Source organism: Pecten maximus, chromosome 9, assembly GCF_902652985.1.
Source record: "Pecten maximus chromosome 9, xPecMax1.1, whole genome shotgun sequence".
In the NCBI taxonomy this organism is placed as follows: domain Eukaryota; kingdom Metazoa; phylum Mollusca; class Bivalvia; order Pectinida; family Pectinidae; genus Pecten; species Pecten maximus.
This window is the reverse complement of record NC_047023.1, coordinates 44,436,345-44,454,378: the sequence shown is the minus strand read 5'-3', so window position 1 is coordinate 44,454,378 and position 18,034 is coordinate 44,436,345. Positions and strand designations below refer to the sequence as shown.

Genomic DNA, 18,034 nt, shown 5'->3' with positions numbered 1-18,034 from the left:
ACAAATCCTCTCAGAATGGGCCCTCCATCCCCTCAGTTAATTATCACAGTACAACACATCAGAACGGGCCCTCCATCTACTCAGTTAATACATATCACAGTACAACACATCAGAACGGGCCCTCCATCTACTCAGTTAATACATATCACAGTACAACACATCATAACGGGCCCTCCATCTACTCAGTTAATACATATCACAGTACAACACATCAGAACGGGCCCTTCATCCCCTCAGTTAATACATATCACAGTACAACACATCAGAACGGGCCCTCCATCCCCTCAGTTAATACATATCACAGTACAACACATCAGAACGGGCCCTCCATCTACTCAGTTAATACATATCACAGTACAACACATCAGAACGGGCCCTCCATCCCCTCAGTTAATACATATCACAGTACAACACATCAGAACGGGCCCTCCATCTACACAGTTAATACATATCACAGTACAACACATCAGAACGGGCCCTCCATCTACTCAGTTAATACATAACACAGTACAACACATCAGAACGGGCCCTCCATCTACTCAGTTAATACATATCACAGTACAACACATCAGAACGGGCCCTCCATGTCCTCAGATAATACATATCACAGTACAACACATCAGAACGGGCCCTCCATCTACTCAGTTAATACATATCACAGTACAACACATCAGAACGGGCCCTCCATGTCCTCAGATAATACATATCACAGTACAACACATCAGAACGGGCCCTCCATCCCCTCAGATAATACATATCACAGTACAACACATCAGAACGGGCCCTCCATGTCCTCAGATAATACATATCACAGTACAACACATCAGAACGGGCCCTCCATCCCCTCAGATAATACATAACACAGTACAACACATCAGAACGGGCCCTCCATCTACTCAGTTAATACATATCACAGTACAACACATCAGAACGGGCCCTCTATCTACTCAGTTAATACATATCACAGTACAACACATCAGAACGGGCCCTCCATCTACTCAGTTAATACATATCACAGTACAACACATCAGAACGGGCCCTCCGTCCCCACAGTTAATACATATCACAGTACAACACATCAGAACGGGCCCTCCATCTACTCAGTTAATACATATCACAGTATAGGGCTATATATAGGGCTAAATCAATTGTTTTTAAAATTGTATGATATTTTGCATAATACACCTGTGTACTCAAGGTCGAATTTAAAGACACCCTAACACTGACCCTGTCATCAGATTACAGTGTCAACGTTGGGACACTCTACGACTGCAATGCAACATATGTGATGTTATCTTTTTCTACCTTACCTGTACATGAAACATATTTGACCTCATTTAAAGTTTCAATAGTGGAGTACAGTGTATACATGTACCTAAATATTTCTGTTCCTTTGTCATACAAACATTTTAAAATTTTATTGAAAATACTTTTCTAACACACAAATCTGAGTGTGTACACTGAATTACTATATTGACATTTTGTATTTTGAATAGTGAATAAAAATACATTTTCACAATTCAGATGATATTTGGTCTTGTTTTTTGTTTTAAAACATCATTGTTTTCAAGAGTAACTTTTAACTGTATTTGACTGAATTTTCCGAGACATGCATCTTTAAACTCTTCATTTACTTGACAGATATGTGTTTAACTCTATTGCACTTCAATACACCTGATACAAACATTTACAAAACCCTGACTGCCTTGTAATTTACTTCCCTGTAAGTATTACTTGGATGTTAAACTGTCACCCCTGATAAGTGAGACACCGTGTCGACTAGTCAGGACTGCAAATCTCATTACTTCTCAACAGGTACAACTTTTATTTGCCATAAACAACTTTTCCTGAACATTACATTTAAAAAGACAAGGAAACAAACATTGAAGTTATTTTACTTCAAGAACTGAAATGCAGAACTGAGCAGTTTCATTTCTATAGCTTCCTCTGATAGACTGAGGTTATATATATATATACCCAGAATTTTACATTTCTTTTTTTTATGATATGGCTGGCCAGCTAGCAGTCAGAAGCAAGGGGAGCACAAAATGTTGCCATCACAAGACAGAGAATGTTGTCTTTGTGTGTAAGGAGGATGGTTGTAACAACGACCTAGCATGCATCAAATGTGTGACATCTGTTCACAAAAAACATGATTTAGAAAATTTATCAACTGTGATAGAAGGAAAGAAGAACAAAATTCGACAGTTTGTTCGTACTGCTGAGCAACAGGACTCGGCAAACATCGATCTGGTGATCCAGGCAACAGAGCTCAAACTTGAGAAAAATTCGGAGAAATTTAAGAGCATTCAAGATCAGATGAAAAAACATGCACAAGAATGTAAAGACGAGATTGACCTAGTCGTGAAGGAGTTCTTAGTCAAGTGTAGCAAGGAAGAGGACGGAAATAAGGCAACTCTGGAAAATTATAAAGAGAAATTGAAGGAGACAAAAGAAAAGTTGAACGATCGCATAAGGAAATGTAAAACAACTCTACAGAGAGGAACGGACGTAGAAATCTTTGACACGGAGATCGGCAATGTGGACCAGCGAGTGACCATTCCAGACACCCCAACTTTGTCGGTCAGTGAATTTGAAAAATGTGAAGGCTATAAACTCCATCTTGATTCTGCCTTTGGTAAATGGAAATACAAGGATGAGAATTGTCATGCACAGTTTGTGATCCGATCACCCTAACTGCTGGTCAGACTTCCAGTGTGTATCACTGAAAGTTTAAACTGCTCTGTAAGGATTCAGGTGGTGATTCAGGTCGTGATGATGATTGATTTTCATTTTTGAATCTTTTTCTTACATAGCCTTGATTTCGATGATTTTACATAAATGAACAAACCTTCGGTAGAATGTGATCCCAGGGTTCTGATTGGATGCTGGTGATGTAAGCAGGTAAAATCTGCCTCGGTAAAATGCTTGGTTTCCATGTCGATCGAGAATCTGGTGAGAATGATGTATCTGGACAGGTCAAAAACTGTGGCATGATACCTAACACACAGGCTGAGGACGTCGACATCCAGAGACACAGGACAGCAGCGATGACATCAACAGCTAAATCCATAACCTAGCAACAGAAAGTAAATCATAACCTAGCAACGGAAAGTAAATCAAATTACTGAAAGTACTGTAAGATAAGGCGAGTCAGCATTTAGATCATAATAGGAGATACACTGCATTGTTAATTTGATATCATTTTAAAGAAACTGAACACCCAATATTGTAACAAGTTTTTTTTATTTCTGTGTAGAAAATACCACAACAATACGTTTCTATCTCGAAGTCAGTTCAGCAATGTAATGATACATACCATATACTGTATGGGGACATTATTTTGAGGTTGTAGATTTCCTGAGTTGCAGGTGAAATCATTTTGATGCTTAAGAAGGATTGATTTCACTTTTTTGTCACGTTTGTTACATTTGTATAAGATACACCAGCGCCATTAATATAATGATATTACATCTCCATGACAACAATGTTTTGAGGTCAATGTCATATTGACACAAATTACTCCCAAGTTGAGAAAGTATATTACTTTGTCTAAGATAACAATTTGATAAATAACAGCGAGTGACAGATCAATTTCTACTGTATCAATACCATTAATGTACAAAGTTGTTGATTTTTCACATATATTCATGTATATATCTGCATGCCATAAGATATTTCTTTAATTTTCTTGATAAATAAATTCAAATTGCTTACAGAACTGTATATCATAGTTTTAATACATGTGATGGATTGAATCCTTTGTCTCTAAATCACAATTGACAATGCATTTGTTTTTCATTGATTATAATTAAGCATTTTTGTAACTTCAGGATAGTGGATTACTCATATATTTTTCTTATTAATAAGAATTTCAAATAATTCAAATAAAATCTGTAATTGGCAATTTGTTATGAACCTGCTAAAATTCCATGTTTACAGTCTACACAGGTGAATTAACCCTTTATCATTGACAGGTCTTTCAGCTGAGTTCGTTTGACTGAAAAATAACAACTATAGGTTTCCAGTGTTTCATCACGAATTACAGCTAATGTTAGCAATATTTATCACAGTTATTAATCAAGAACTTAGTGATCGTATCCACGGAAACACTCTGACCATTTTTCGTTAAATCTTTAGCTTATACCTCTATTCTCAGCATCTAACTCATCACGATAAAGAACTCACTTTATATTTGATCATAGTTTAAACACATCAGATATTTCTTCACAAAAACATTGTTTTAATTGATAATACTAATTCTAATTCTAATCATAAACATTTTGCAAAAATTGTGACTTTTGTATTTTTGATATCATTTCACTCGATACTTAACAGAGACAAAGATATCACTTCACTCGATACTTAACAGAGACAGAAAGATTACTTTGCATGAAACTTAACAGAGACAGAAAGATCTTTTCGCTCAAAACTGAACAGAGATCCTTTGGTCAAATAATTTCACCTGATTTAATGTTATCAATTATCTTGTTCAGTTTTTGTCTCTCCTGGCAGAACAGAATCTTTTGTCACAGTAGACTGTTGTCTGTCCGTTCATCTGTAAACAATTCTCTCATTATTGCTACTCCTCCTAAATGGATAATGAAGAATTACTGGCATTCCCGAAGATACATCAATAGAAGACTTTAAGTAATTAGTTGTAAATGGTCAACATATCTACATAGCCCAACTGAAGTTTGGACATATGTAAGATTTTCAAGATGAACACCATAACAGCAATCTTGAATCAGGCAGCAGTTCCATCAAGAACATTTTTAACAATATTTTTCCATTCAAGACTTACCTCTGTTTTGCTTGTAATGTCATCTGATAGAGTTGTAGTCCCTGTTGCTATGTTACGAACATGCCCCAAGAGTTCAACCAGCCATTGTAACCTTTGCATAACCCCAGTGAACTCTGACCTTGTTTTGGTCATCTGATAGAAGCAGTGCTGTAGATATTTGGATAGCAGAGAACGGTTGCTGAAACAAGATTTACACATAACTAGAGTTGTTTCTCAGGGGATAACTTATACCCCCCGTGGGCGTCTATAGTTGAGTAGGCTATTGGTGAGTGTAATCATATCTAATTCAGTCAGTTATTACATTTTATGAACGACAATATTAAGACACCAATCAATCCAAAACCAGCTCCAATTTATAAATATACATGATATACACATCCAATACTGCAATTGTACATCTGTTCGGTAACAAATATTTAACACTTCTGATTATATTGTTAATTGACCTGCGTTTATTTTAGTTGGGCATAACTTCATGCCGAGTTTGGTTAAAATCTGTTTTGTACTTGGTAGGACTTGTTTGGACAAACCTCCACCAATCAGAAGTTAGCGGTCATTTTGTAAAATGCAGTATCGTAAAAAAAAGTCAGGATTCACAACTACATGTTGTACTGATTATACATGCCAAGTTTTGTTGAAATCGGAACAGAACTTTAGTAGGAGTTGTATGGACAAAATTTTGGGATGACGGACAAACAGAAAGACAGACAGGCCAATTTCAGTATACCGCCCCTAACTTTGTGATGCGGGGTATAATTATATTTCTCCCCTAACTTTGTGATGAGGGGTATAATTATATTTCTCCGCTATCACATTTTGTCAGTATAATAAGTTTAAAAAAACTCCAAACTCCAAATCATTTTTATCCCATAATCTCGCTTTACAGAAAAGGCAAAAAGGAACCCATAATTTTTTTTATAAGCAAGGCAAAAATAAAAGTGTTAAAAACAAAAGTCTGCTATTCTGCAGAAAATATCTTGGCCAAGCAGAGGCCTTGATTGTGAAATTCAGTTCTTCACGCTTTGATTCCCATCTGAATGGAGTAAAATGTTATCACTAATTCTAAGATATGGTAGATAGCTGCCTTAAATTTCTACTGTTGGGTCAATAGTTACATGCAAATAATGATTGTAAAGGAAGCTGACATGTTACTGTCAATGAATGGAAAAAACAAATATGATATAGTAAGTGGTTCATACCATCTTTTGTTGTTGAAGGTAGCATCAATACAGCTGTTAAGAATGGCTATGGGTTGCTTCCCTTGGGCCACCAAGTAACAGCGAACTAGACAACCGTTAGAATGACTCGTATCGTACAGGAAATCCTCACCAGTAATTTTATCAAAGAGATCATCAGGTAGGCTACCAAGGCAATCAGCCAGCACACATAGCACTGACACCTGAACCACAACAGACAAATCAAGTATAAGATACAAATTGGCTCACATTCTATAACAAAGATGTCTTTTATATCTTGATCAGATTCTTTATGATTGTATTCATTTTTTTCTTTCATATATTGATTTAGATTTAGTCCAACTACAAAGTTTCCATGACATTTGGAGAATATTTATACACACTTACATACATTTTTATTAAGGGAGGTTATATTCCATTTAAGTAAAATTAAAGCGATTTGTTGACGAAGCGTTTTTCAGTAACAAGACTGACTACAAACAGATATTTTAAATCAAAACTCAAATGCATGTAACAGATTTTATCATCACTATTCAAAAATATTTTTCACTATAAATTTTCAGATAATGTTTGGCTCTGCTATATCAAACTCTTATTTTGTGTGTGTATCTTTTTTGTACAGCCCTGTAAAAACATTAATTATTACTCCCTCTTGAGAAATAAACCCCGGAAACTGTCTTTGGTTTGAGTTTCCATACCTGAGTAGACGATGCCAGTTTGGTGTAGAGTGTACCCACAGCCTTGTACAGGACAGCGGTCACTGCCTCTGGTGGGTCATTCACCTTGAGGGCATTGGTCAGTCCAGTTAGGACATGAAGTAGGCCATGGTTTAGGATACCGTCCGGACTGATGTAAGTTTGACTAGATCCTACATCCAGGAGTGATCCAATAGCTGTCGGTGCAATGGAGCAAATCAGGACAGGCAGGGCATCGTACAGGACCATCTGACATCTCTCCTGTATAAAGGATGAAGGTTTCAAATTCTATGTGTAAAGGATGAAGGTTTTAAATTCTATAAAAAAATGACAACTCTCCTGTATTAATTAGGATGAAGGTTTCAAATTCTATGTGTAAAGGATGAAGGTTTTAAATTCTATAAAAAAATGACAACTCTCCTGTATAAAGGATGAAGGTTTTAAATTCTATAAAATACAGTATGTCCCACAATAGAGCGAATCAGGACAGGCAGGGCATCGTACAGGACCATCGGACAACTTTCCTGTGTAAAGGATGAAGGTTTCAAATTCTATAAAAAAAATGACAACTCTCCTGTATAAAGGATGAAGGTTTTAAATTCTATAAAAAAAATGACATCTCTCCTGTATAAAGGATGAAGGTTTTAAATTCTATGAAAAAAATGACAACTCTCCTGTATAAAGGATGAAGGTTTTAAATTCTATAAAAAAAATGACAACTCTCCTGTATAAAGGATGAAGGTTTTAAATTCTATAAAAAAATGACAACTCTCCTGTAATAAGGATGAAGGTTTCAAATTCTATAAAAAAAAATGACAACTCTCCTGTATAAAGGATGAAGGTTTTAAATTCTATAAAATACAGTATGTCCCACAATTTCATATCTCTGAGTATCACTGTCCCTATCCACTCCCCCACTATGATGGAGTTACAACTCTTTCTGACCTGATCTGGTGACCACACAGAATTTTTTTTTTTTACTCAATTATACCAAAGGATCCTTGATACCAAATTAAATTGAAGTTTTCTTTAAATTGAAGGAGAAATTAACAATTAATCTCCTGATCCTCCTATATTTGGCCTTACCATCTCCATTTAAGGAGAATGGGGCTGAAAACTTAATGACTTTAAAATCTTTTAAATTCTTCCCTGCTTTGAAGGAAAAGGATTTTACATGCTTCCTTTGGGTTGGAACCACTTCCTACCACACAATCTCAAGGAAAGGGACAGACAAAGTTAGGTAACTTAACCCCACCTGGAGAAGCAGCCTTTAAAAGAATGACATTTTACCAGAATTTAGAAACAGTAACATGCTCTATACTTGACAGCCCAATGGACCACTTACATCCAGTGTACTTAGTAAAGGCAAGGTCATCCATGTCGTTAGGAACAAGGCCGCTGTGGGAGCTGTTCCACTCTGTTTCACAGCCAACTTTAAACTGAGACGTCGCACCTCATCACCTAGCAACAACAAAAAATAACTTGCGTAATAATTTCTAAATAACAACAAAGATATTAGGGTCACAACAAGAGATCTTGGTGCCCACATTTGTATGACCTTTATTGGTTGTATGTCACAACAAGAGATCATGGTGCCCACATTTGTATGACGTTTATTGGTTGTATGTCACAACAAGAGATCTTGGTGCCCATATATGTATGACCTTTATTGGTTGTATGTCTCAAGATCTTGGTGCCCACATTTGTATGATGTTTATTGGTTGTATGTCACAACAAGAGATCTTGGTGCCCACATTTGTAACAAGAGATCTCGGTGCCCACATTTGTATGACGTTTATTGGTTGTATGTCACAACAGGAGATCATGGTGCCCATATATGTATGACGTTTATTGGTTGTATGTCACAACAGGAGATCATGGTGCCCATATATGTATGACGTTTATTGGTTGTATGTCACAACAGGAGATCATGGTGCCCATATATGTATGACGTTTATTGGTTGTATGTCACAACAGGAGATCATGGTGCCCATATATGTATGACGTTTATTGGTTGTATGTCACAACAGGAGATCTTGGTGCCCACATTTGTATGACCTTTATTGGTTGTATGTCTCAACAAGATATCTTGGTGCCCACCAGGAGAGCCCAATATTGACAGGCATAACTATTGTGAGAAAGGAACCTTCCTAAATAAGAAATTAGAAAATATATCCATCGAGTTCTACTACTACCCTTACAGAGGAGGAATCCCTGACGACTTACCGAATCCCATCCTCATCATAGGAGTCAACAGCCCTGCCCAATTTATAGGGGGCAGTGCCTGTTCTACTTCCTCTTGTAGTGAGGTCAAGGCCAATTCAACTTGTTCCTTTGGTACAGTTTCTGCTCCTGGAGATTAATAAAGAGAATTTGATCATTTAATTATCTTTTTGAGTCAAACATCATTTGTATTTATGTAATATATATCATTTCCTTTTCCTAAGATGGTGACATGGATGAAATGTTTAAGTAACAAACAAAAATTCACTGATTATTTAACAAGAGATCCTAGATGGATCTTGGTGCCAACCACCAAGTGATCTTTATTGGTTCTATGTCAGACTGATCTTTATTGGTTCTATGTCAGACTGATCTTTATTGGTTCTATGTAAGACTGATCTTTATTGGTTCTATGTCAGACTGATCTTTATTGGTTCTATGTAAGACTGATCTTTATTGGTTCTATGTAAGACTGATCTTTATTGGTTCTATGTCAGACTGATCTTTATTGGTTCTATGTCAGACTGATCTTTATTGGTTCTATGTCAGACTGATCTTTATTGGTTCTATGTAACACTGATCTTTATTGGTTCTATGTAACACTGATCTTTATTGGTTCTATGTCAGACTGATCTTTATTGGTTCTATGTAAGACAGATCTTTATTGGTCCTATGTAATATAAGACTGATCTTTATTGGTTCTATGTAACACTGATCTTTATTGGTTCTATGTCAGACTGATCTTTATTGGTTCTATGTCAGACTGATCTTTATTGGTTCTATGTAACACTGATCTTTATTGATTCTATGTCAGACAGATCTTTATTGGTTCTATGTAAGACTGATCTTTATTGGTTCTATGTAACACTGATCTTTATTGGTTCTATGTAACACTGATCTTTATTGGTTCTATGTAAGACTGATCTTTATTGGTTCTATGTAACACTGAGCTTTATTGGTTCTATGTCAGACTGATCTTTATTGGTTCTATGTCAGACTGATCTTTATTGGTTCTATGTAACACTGATCTTTATTGGTTCTATGTAAGACTGATCTTTATTGGTTCTATGTAAGACTGATCTTTATTGGTTCTATGTAACACTGATCTTTATTGGTTCTATGTAACACTGATCTTTATTGGTTCTATGTCAGACTGATCTTTATTGGTTCTATGTCAGACTGATCTTTATTGGTTCTATGTAACACTGATCTTTATTGATTCTATGTCAGACAGATCTTTATTGGTTCTATGTAAGACTGATCTTTATTGGTTCTATGTAAGACTGATCTTGATTGGTTCTATGTAACACTGATCTTTATTGGTTCTATGTAAGACTGATCTTTATTGGTTCTATGTAACACTGATCTTTATTGGTTCTATGTAACACTGATCTTTATTGGTTCTATGTAACACTGATCTTTATTGGTTCTATGTAACACTGATCTTTATTGGTTCTATGTCAGACTGATCTTTATTGGTTCTATGTCAGACTGGTCTTTATTGGGTCTATGTCAGACTGGTCTTTATTGGGTCTATGTAAGACTGATCTTTATTGGTTCTATGTCAGACAGATCTTTATTGGTTCTATGTCAGACTGGTCTTTATTGGGTCTATGTAAGACTGATCTTTATTGGTTCTATGTAACACTGATCTTTATTGGTCCTATGTAATATAAGACTGATCTTTATTGGTTCTATGTAAGACTGATCTTTATTGGTTCTATGTCAGACTGATCTTTATTGGTTCTATGTCACACTGATCTTTATTGGTTCTATGTCAGACTGATCTTTATTGGTTCTATGTAAGACTGATCTTTATTGGTTCTATGTAACACTGATCTTTATTGGTTCTATGTCAGGCCAATCTTTATTGATTCTATGTAAGACTGATCTTTATTGGTTCTATGTAAGACTGATCTTTATTGGTTCTATGTCAGACTGATCTTTATTGGTTCTATGTCAGACAGATCTTTATTGGTTCTATGTAACACTGATTTTTATTGGTTCTATGTCAGACAGATCTTTATTGGTCTATGTAACACAGATCTTTATTGGTTCTATGTCAGACAGATCTTTATTGGTCTATGTAACACAGATCTTTATTGGTTCTATGTCAGACAGATCTTTATTTGATTGGTTCTATGTCAGACTGATCTTTATTGGTTCTATGTCAGACTGATCTTTATTGGTTCTATGTCAGGCCGATCTTTATTGGTTCTATGTAAGACTGATCTTTATTGGTTCTATGTAACACTGATCTTTATTGGTTCTATGTAAGACTGATCTTTATTGGTTCTATGTAAGACTGATCTTTATTGGTTCTATGTCAGACTGATCTTTATTGGTTCTATGTAACACTGATCTTTATTGGTTCTATGTCAGACAGATCTTTATTGGTTCTATGTCAGACTGATCTTTATTGGTTCTATGTCAGACTGATCTTTATTGGTTCTATGTCAGACTGATCTTTATTGGTTCTATGTCAGACTGATCTTTATTGGTTCTATGTATGGTAAAACTGATTTTTCTTTTCTTTCCTCTTTTTCTCTTAATAATTTGCTAACAAAGAATCGTTCACATAAAATATAAGACAGATCTAAGAAGAACTTTCTGTGAAATAGCCATAACAAACTTCAACTGCAAAATCCAAGATGGCTGCCTGTGCTTTGAACAACCTACCATCTGATGATGAAGGGTTAAAATGTAACATGAAAGCTGCCTGTTGACTAGGGACCATGTGGCACATACACATCAAGTCTGAGGAATATCTCTCCAGCACTTTTTAAGAAATCGCAAAAACAATCGTCAATTCTCAAAATCCAAAACGACCATCAGTCGGCCATTTTGTTTTTTGATAAAAAATCTAAATTGTAAAACTAGACACCAAGGGAAACTTACACATGAAGTTTGAGGAACATCCCTCCAGTTCTTTTCAAGAGATAACAAGATTGTTTACCAACAGACAGACAACAGACAGACCATGGACGCAGGGCAATTTGCATAGCATCTGATGATGGTGATGATGGTGGGCTAATAAACATGAGATGGCATCAACTATATATATATATATAAAACAAGAGGCCCATGGGGCCTGCATCGCTCACCTGGTTGGATTAGGCCAAATGTCAAAATAATGTTCATATTCGATTTGTTTTATTTGTAAATCTCTAACAATGCTATATATGGTTATAGTGTGGTAATCCGAACTGCTTTAAAGATTAATGAAGTCCAGACTCTCTAAGGTCTGAAAGACCTCAAGAATTGCTTTTAGAACATGCATTCATCACTTTATGACAAGTAGCGATTCAAAGGAATTACCTCTATTTCACCTATTGGGCCCCGCCCCTTTGGCCCCTCGGGGGTCAGAGTCACCATTTATGCAAAATCTATTCCCCTTCCCCCAAGGATGTTTCTGACCAAATTGGGTTCAAATCCATTCATAACTTTATGACAAGTAGCAATTTAAAGGAATTACCTCTATTTCCCCTATTGGGCCCGCCCCTTTGGCCCCTCAGGTGTCAGAGTCACCATTTATGCAAAATCTGTTCTCCTTCCCCCAAGAATGTTCCTGACCAAATTTGGTTCAAATCCATTCATAACTTTATGACAAGTAGCAATTTAAAGGAATTACCTCTATTTCCCCTATTGGGCCCCGCCCTTTTGACCCCTTTGGGGTCAGAACCACCATTTATGCAAAATCTGTTCCCCTTCCCCCAAGGATGTTTCTGACCAAATTTGGTTCAAATCCATTCATAACTTTATGACAAGTAGCGATTTAAAGGAATTACCTCTATTTCCTCTATTGGGCCCCGCCCCTTTGGCCCCTCGGGGGTCAGAGTCACAATTTATGCAAAATCTGTTCTCCTTCCCCCAAGGATGTTCCTGACCAAATTGGGTTCAAATCCATTCATAACTTTATGACAAGTAGCGATTTAAAGGAATTACCTCTATTTCCCCTATTGGGCCCCGCCCTTTTGACCCCTTTGGGGTCAGAACCACCATTTATGCAAAATCTGTTCCCCTTCCCCCAAGGATGTTTCTGACCAAATTTGGTTCAAATCCATTCATAACTTTATGACAAGTAGCGATTTAAAGGAATTACCTCTATTTCCTCTATTGGGCCCCGCCCCTTTGGCCCCTCGGGGGTCAGATTCACAATTTATGCAAAATCTGTTCCCCTTCCCCCAAGGATGTTCCTGACCAAATTGGGTTCAAATCCATTCATAACTTCATGACAAGTAGCGATTTAAAGGAATTACCTCTATTTCTCCTATTGGGCCCCGCCCTTTTGGCCCCTCAGGGGTCAGAGTCACCATTTATGCAAAATCTGTTCCCGTTCTTGCAAGGATGCTTCTGACCAAATTTGGTTCAAATCCATTCATAACTTTATGACAAGTAGCGATTTAAAGGAATTACCTCTATTTCCCCTATTGGTCCCCGCCCCTTTGGCCCCTTGGGGGTCAGAGTCACCATTTATGCAAAATCTGTTCCCCTTCCCACAAGGATGTTCCTGACCAAATTTGGTTCAAATCCATTCATAACTTCATGACAAGTAGCGATTTAAAGGAATTACCTCTATTTCCCCTATTGGGCCCTGCCCTTTTGGCCCCTCAGGGGTCAGAGTCACCATTTATGCAAAATCTGTTCCCCTTCGGCCAAGGATGTTTCTGACCAAATTTGGTAAAAATCCAATAAGAACTTTTTGACTAGTAGCGATTTGAAGCAAATGTTGACGGACGGACGACGGACGACGGAGCCGCGCCATGACATAAGCTCACCGGACCTTCGGTCCAGGTGAGCTAAAAACCAAAAAAAAACCAGTTGCCTGGAAACCCTTTGAAAAAGAACCAGACTAAGACCATGTGTCCCAGAAGGGGAAGTGTCTTCTGCTTCATCAACAACATCCTGGAAAGATTTCTGTAAATGCACCGTTACAATGAGTTAACAGAACTGTTGTATTTTTTGTTGCCTTGTCTACAAGAAATCACCTGCTTTGCCAGCTTCTGCCATAAAGTCCACTACAGCTCGTAGGAAACTCTTCTCAGGCAAGTATCCGTAGGTAGAGGGCACTGTAACAAATTAACAAAATACGATAAAATCTACACATTCATCATATAAAGCATCTTACATTAGTCTGAAGTTTGGTTGTCATTTCATGAAATCCTAAGCTGCCATGATTATTGATATTGTTGCATGTTCTTATGGAAAAAAGTTAATTACAACCCAAATACTTTTACATTTACAGCATATAACTTCATAGAAAAATGAACTGTGATCTATAAGACTAGTGAAATGAGAGACAGCTAATTATAACTGAAGCCTCCCACTCAGAGACTCAGTCTCATCTCTCACCACTAGCTCTTGTGTCAGCAACAGCACACGCCGATAGATACAGGTGACCCAGCATCCAGGCTGCATTGTTCTGAATTCCAAGGTCGTTTCCACTGGCAACTGTCTGTGATGCGACCTTGATGACATCATCAGTGTTCAGGTCACTACTGACAGCACTACTCTGGACCTAGAGGAACAGGGAGACAAATCATACCACAACTCAATGGAAATCAATATTGAACGCTCAAAACTGTTTTCTTTTCTTAAGTGTTCCTTAAGATTATACAAATTAAGTCTAACTAAATTGTTTAGAATAGCAAGCTAAAGGCTAACTTAATTCTTCTAACACCTGCAGAAAATCAATAGGAGTGAACATTTAGCGACTCATCAAAAAATCATTGAAATAGAAAATTTATAGAACATGTTTAAGAGAATGTGATATTTAGGTCGACAGTCATGAGTGTAAGAATACCAATGGAAGGGACATAACTCTTAGGAAGAACATTCAGACATCTCATGTATAATATGTACCTCCTGCATAAAAGCTACCCGGATACTACTTCTTATACCCTACCAAAATGTACCAAAAAAAATGTATCATTAAAATGTTTCTGACACCATCCCACCAAATGCCCACCCCAGGGCTACTTCCCCACGACTCGATACTTTTTATTCCTATACATAAAATGTACTCCCTCAATACCAGGATATAAACCCGGCCTACAGATGGATCGTAATTCCAGTTTACCCCTTCCCTACCCCCGATATCATGTCTGGGTATGATAATGATATAAACCCGGCCTACAGATGGATCGTAATTCCAGTTTACCCCTTCCCTACCCCCGATATCATGTCTGAGTATGTATGATATAAACCCGGCCTACAGATGGATCGTAATTCCAGTTTACCCCTTCCCTACCCCCGATATCATGTCTGGGTATGTATGATATGATATAACCCGGCCTACAGATGGATCGTAATTCAAGTTTACCCCTTCCCTACCTCCGATATCATGTCCTGGGTATGTATGATATAAACCCGGCCTACAGATGGATCGTAATTCCAGTTTACCCCTTCCCTACCCCCGATATCATGTCCGGGTATGTATGATATAAACCCGGCCTACAGATGGATCGTAATTCCAGTTTACCCCTTCCCTACCCCCGATATCATGTCTGAGTATGTATGATAATGATATAAACCCGGCCTACAGATGGATCGTAATTCCAGTTTACCCCTTCTCTACCCCCGATATCATGTCCGAGTATGTATGATAATGATATAAACCCAGCCTACAGATGGATCCTAATTCCAGTTTACCCCTTCCCTACCTCCGATATCATGTCCGAGTATGTATGATAATGATATAAACCCAGCCTACAGATGGATCCTAATTCCAGGATCATACTTGCCAACTTTCCCGATTTAGTCGGGAATTTCCCGATTCCAGACTCCCTTCCCCGTCTCCCGATCGTATAGACAAAACATAGTGTATTCTCCCGATTTTGGAGAATATGTCTTGATAACCCCGTATGGAGCCCCAATTCATCTTGTTAGATTCACTTAGGCCTATGACAGGTAACGCTTGCTGGCTGGTGAAAGACATATGTGTGGGGCATTGGTCAGTTAACTGACCTGCTCACAGACCGTAACGAAATTCTGACACTTCACTGACTGCAAGGGTGACAATACCCCGATAAATAAACAATTAATTCAAACCAATTAAGCTGAGGACGCGTGGTGATAGTTTTGTAGCAGGTCAGTCATGGTTGATTAAACGCTTGTAAATGGCTTTGTATAATGCCTTTGATGTCAAGCGCATAAACGACCTCTACTTGACAGTATATCTCGGACAGAAAAAGTGAAAACAACACTGGCAATGTTATCAACGGAGTATCAAATTTGACAGATTACTTATTGAAATGTTAACTACATTTAAACATTGGCTGATCTTTAGATAATTAGCACAAGGAAATAAATTCACAATAACGACCATATAGACCGAAGGCCTGGTTGCCGGTAGGTAACGTCGTTTCAATCACCGTAGCATCAGCATACTTATAGTGTCAATTAGCAGAGACTTATTTTGGCTGAAACTTTCCCAATTCACATTTTGAAAGACAAAAACATGTCCACAAATACTCACTTTCTTAAACTAAATACTGTCATGTTAAAACTTTGAATTTAAGTATCAGTCCCCACCTACAAAGTACTGAGTTGTAAGCATATAGTGAATACAACTGCAGGTACAGCCCTTTTTTTTTTGTATTATTGTCTTTGTTGTAATCCAAAGGAAACATTTGAAATTTCATTCAGATATTATATTGTACTCTAAATATTTATCGTGACATTTTAGGTATTTTTTTTTTGAAGTTTACTGCTGGAGAGAAAGCTTGATAGAAAGTGATATCATTGTGATAATTTGCATTTAATTGACTGACATCTATCTTACAACATAATTTTCATAACACATCTAAGTAAATACTTTTATTTAGAGTGAACAGTGAGTTAAATCATATCCAGAAATAATTAAAAATGATGTACTTTTTCAGCTATTTTTTGTAACTTGTTGCTTATATAATTATCTTTCCAAACTTGAATAAAAAAGATCATTGGCCAAGCTTGAAATAAGTTTTTTCCCACCTTTTTTTCTGTGAGGAAAGGAAGCTTAAGTGTTCATGCAAGGAATTTATTTTCCAATAGCAAATTATCTCCCCTTAGTTTTTGTTTGCTAAATGTGTCGCGCGTGAAATGTGTTTTCCGGTCAAAAAAGTCGCTCACGCACTTTCTCCCCCATGAGAATTTTAAAAAGTTGGCAAGTATGCAGTTTACCCCTTCCCTACCCCCGATATCATGTCTGGGTATGATAATGATATAAACCCGGCCTACAGATGGATCGTAATTCCAGTTTACCCCTTCCCTACCCCCGATATCATGTCCGAGTATGTATGATATAAACCCGGCCTACAGATGGATCGTAATTCCAGTTTACCCCTTCCCTACCCCCGATATCATGTCCCGAGTATGTATGATATAAACCCGGCCTACAGATGGATCGTAATTCCAGTTTACCCCTTCCCTACCCCCGATATCATGTCCGAGTATGTATGATATAAACCCGGCCTACAGATGGATCGTAATTCCAGTTTACCCCTTCCCTACCCCCGATATCATGTCCGAGTATGTATGATATAAACCCGGCCTACAGATGGATCGTAATTCCAGTTTACCCCTTCCCTACCCCCGATATCATGTCCGAGTATGTATGATATAAACCCGGCCTACAGATGGATCGTAATTCCAGTTTACCCCTTCCCTACCTCCGATATCATGTCCGAGTATGTATGATAATGATATAAACCCGGCCTACAGATGGATCGTAATTCCAGTTTACCCCTTCCCTACCTCCGATATCATGTCTGGGTATGTATGATATAAACCCGGCCTATAGATGGATCGTAATTCCAGTTTACCCCTTCCCTACCCCCGATATCATGTCAGGGTATGATAATGATATAAACCCGGCCTACAGATGGATCGTAATTCCAGTTTACCCCTTCCCTACCTCCGATATCATGTCCGAGTATGTATGATAATGATATAAACCCGGCCTACAGATGGATCGTAATTCCAGTTTACCCCTTCCCTACCTCCGATATCATGTCCGAGTATGTATGATATAAACCCGGCCTACAGATGGATTGTAATTCCAGTTTACCCCTTCCCTACCTCCGATATCATGTCCGAGTATGTATGATAATGATATAAACCCGGCCTACAGATGG

General features: G+C 37.6%; 1 protein-coding gene across 1 annotated transcript in view; it reads right to left on the bottom strand.

Annotated features, from left to right (window-relative positions):
* LOC117335085 (focadhesin-like) overlaps positions 1 to 18,034 on the bottom strand; it is a 393,213-nt gene that overhangs the window by 2,174 nt on the left and 373,005 nt on the right. Inside the window, 8 exon segments of the mRNA XM_033895005.1 lie at positions 2,852 to 3,076; positions 4,805 to 4,982; positions 6,004 to 6,203; positions 6,699 to 6,956; positions 8,041 to 8,156; positions 8,922 to 9,047; positions 13,907 to 13,987; positions 14,271 to 14,436. Of these exon segments, the coding sequence (XP_033750896.1) occupies positions 2,852 to 3,076; positions 4,805 to 4,982; positions 6,004 to 6,203; positions 6,699 to 6,956; positions 8,041 to 8,156; positions 8,922 to 9,047; positions 13,907 to 13,987; positions 14,271 to 14,436 (1,350 nt within the window).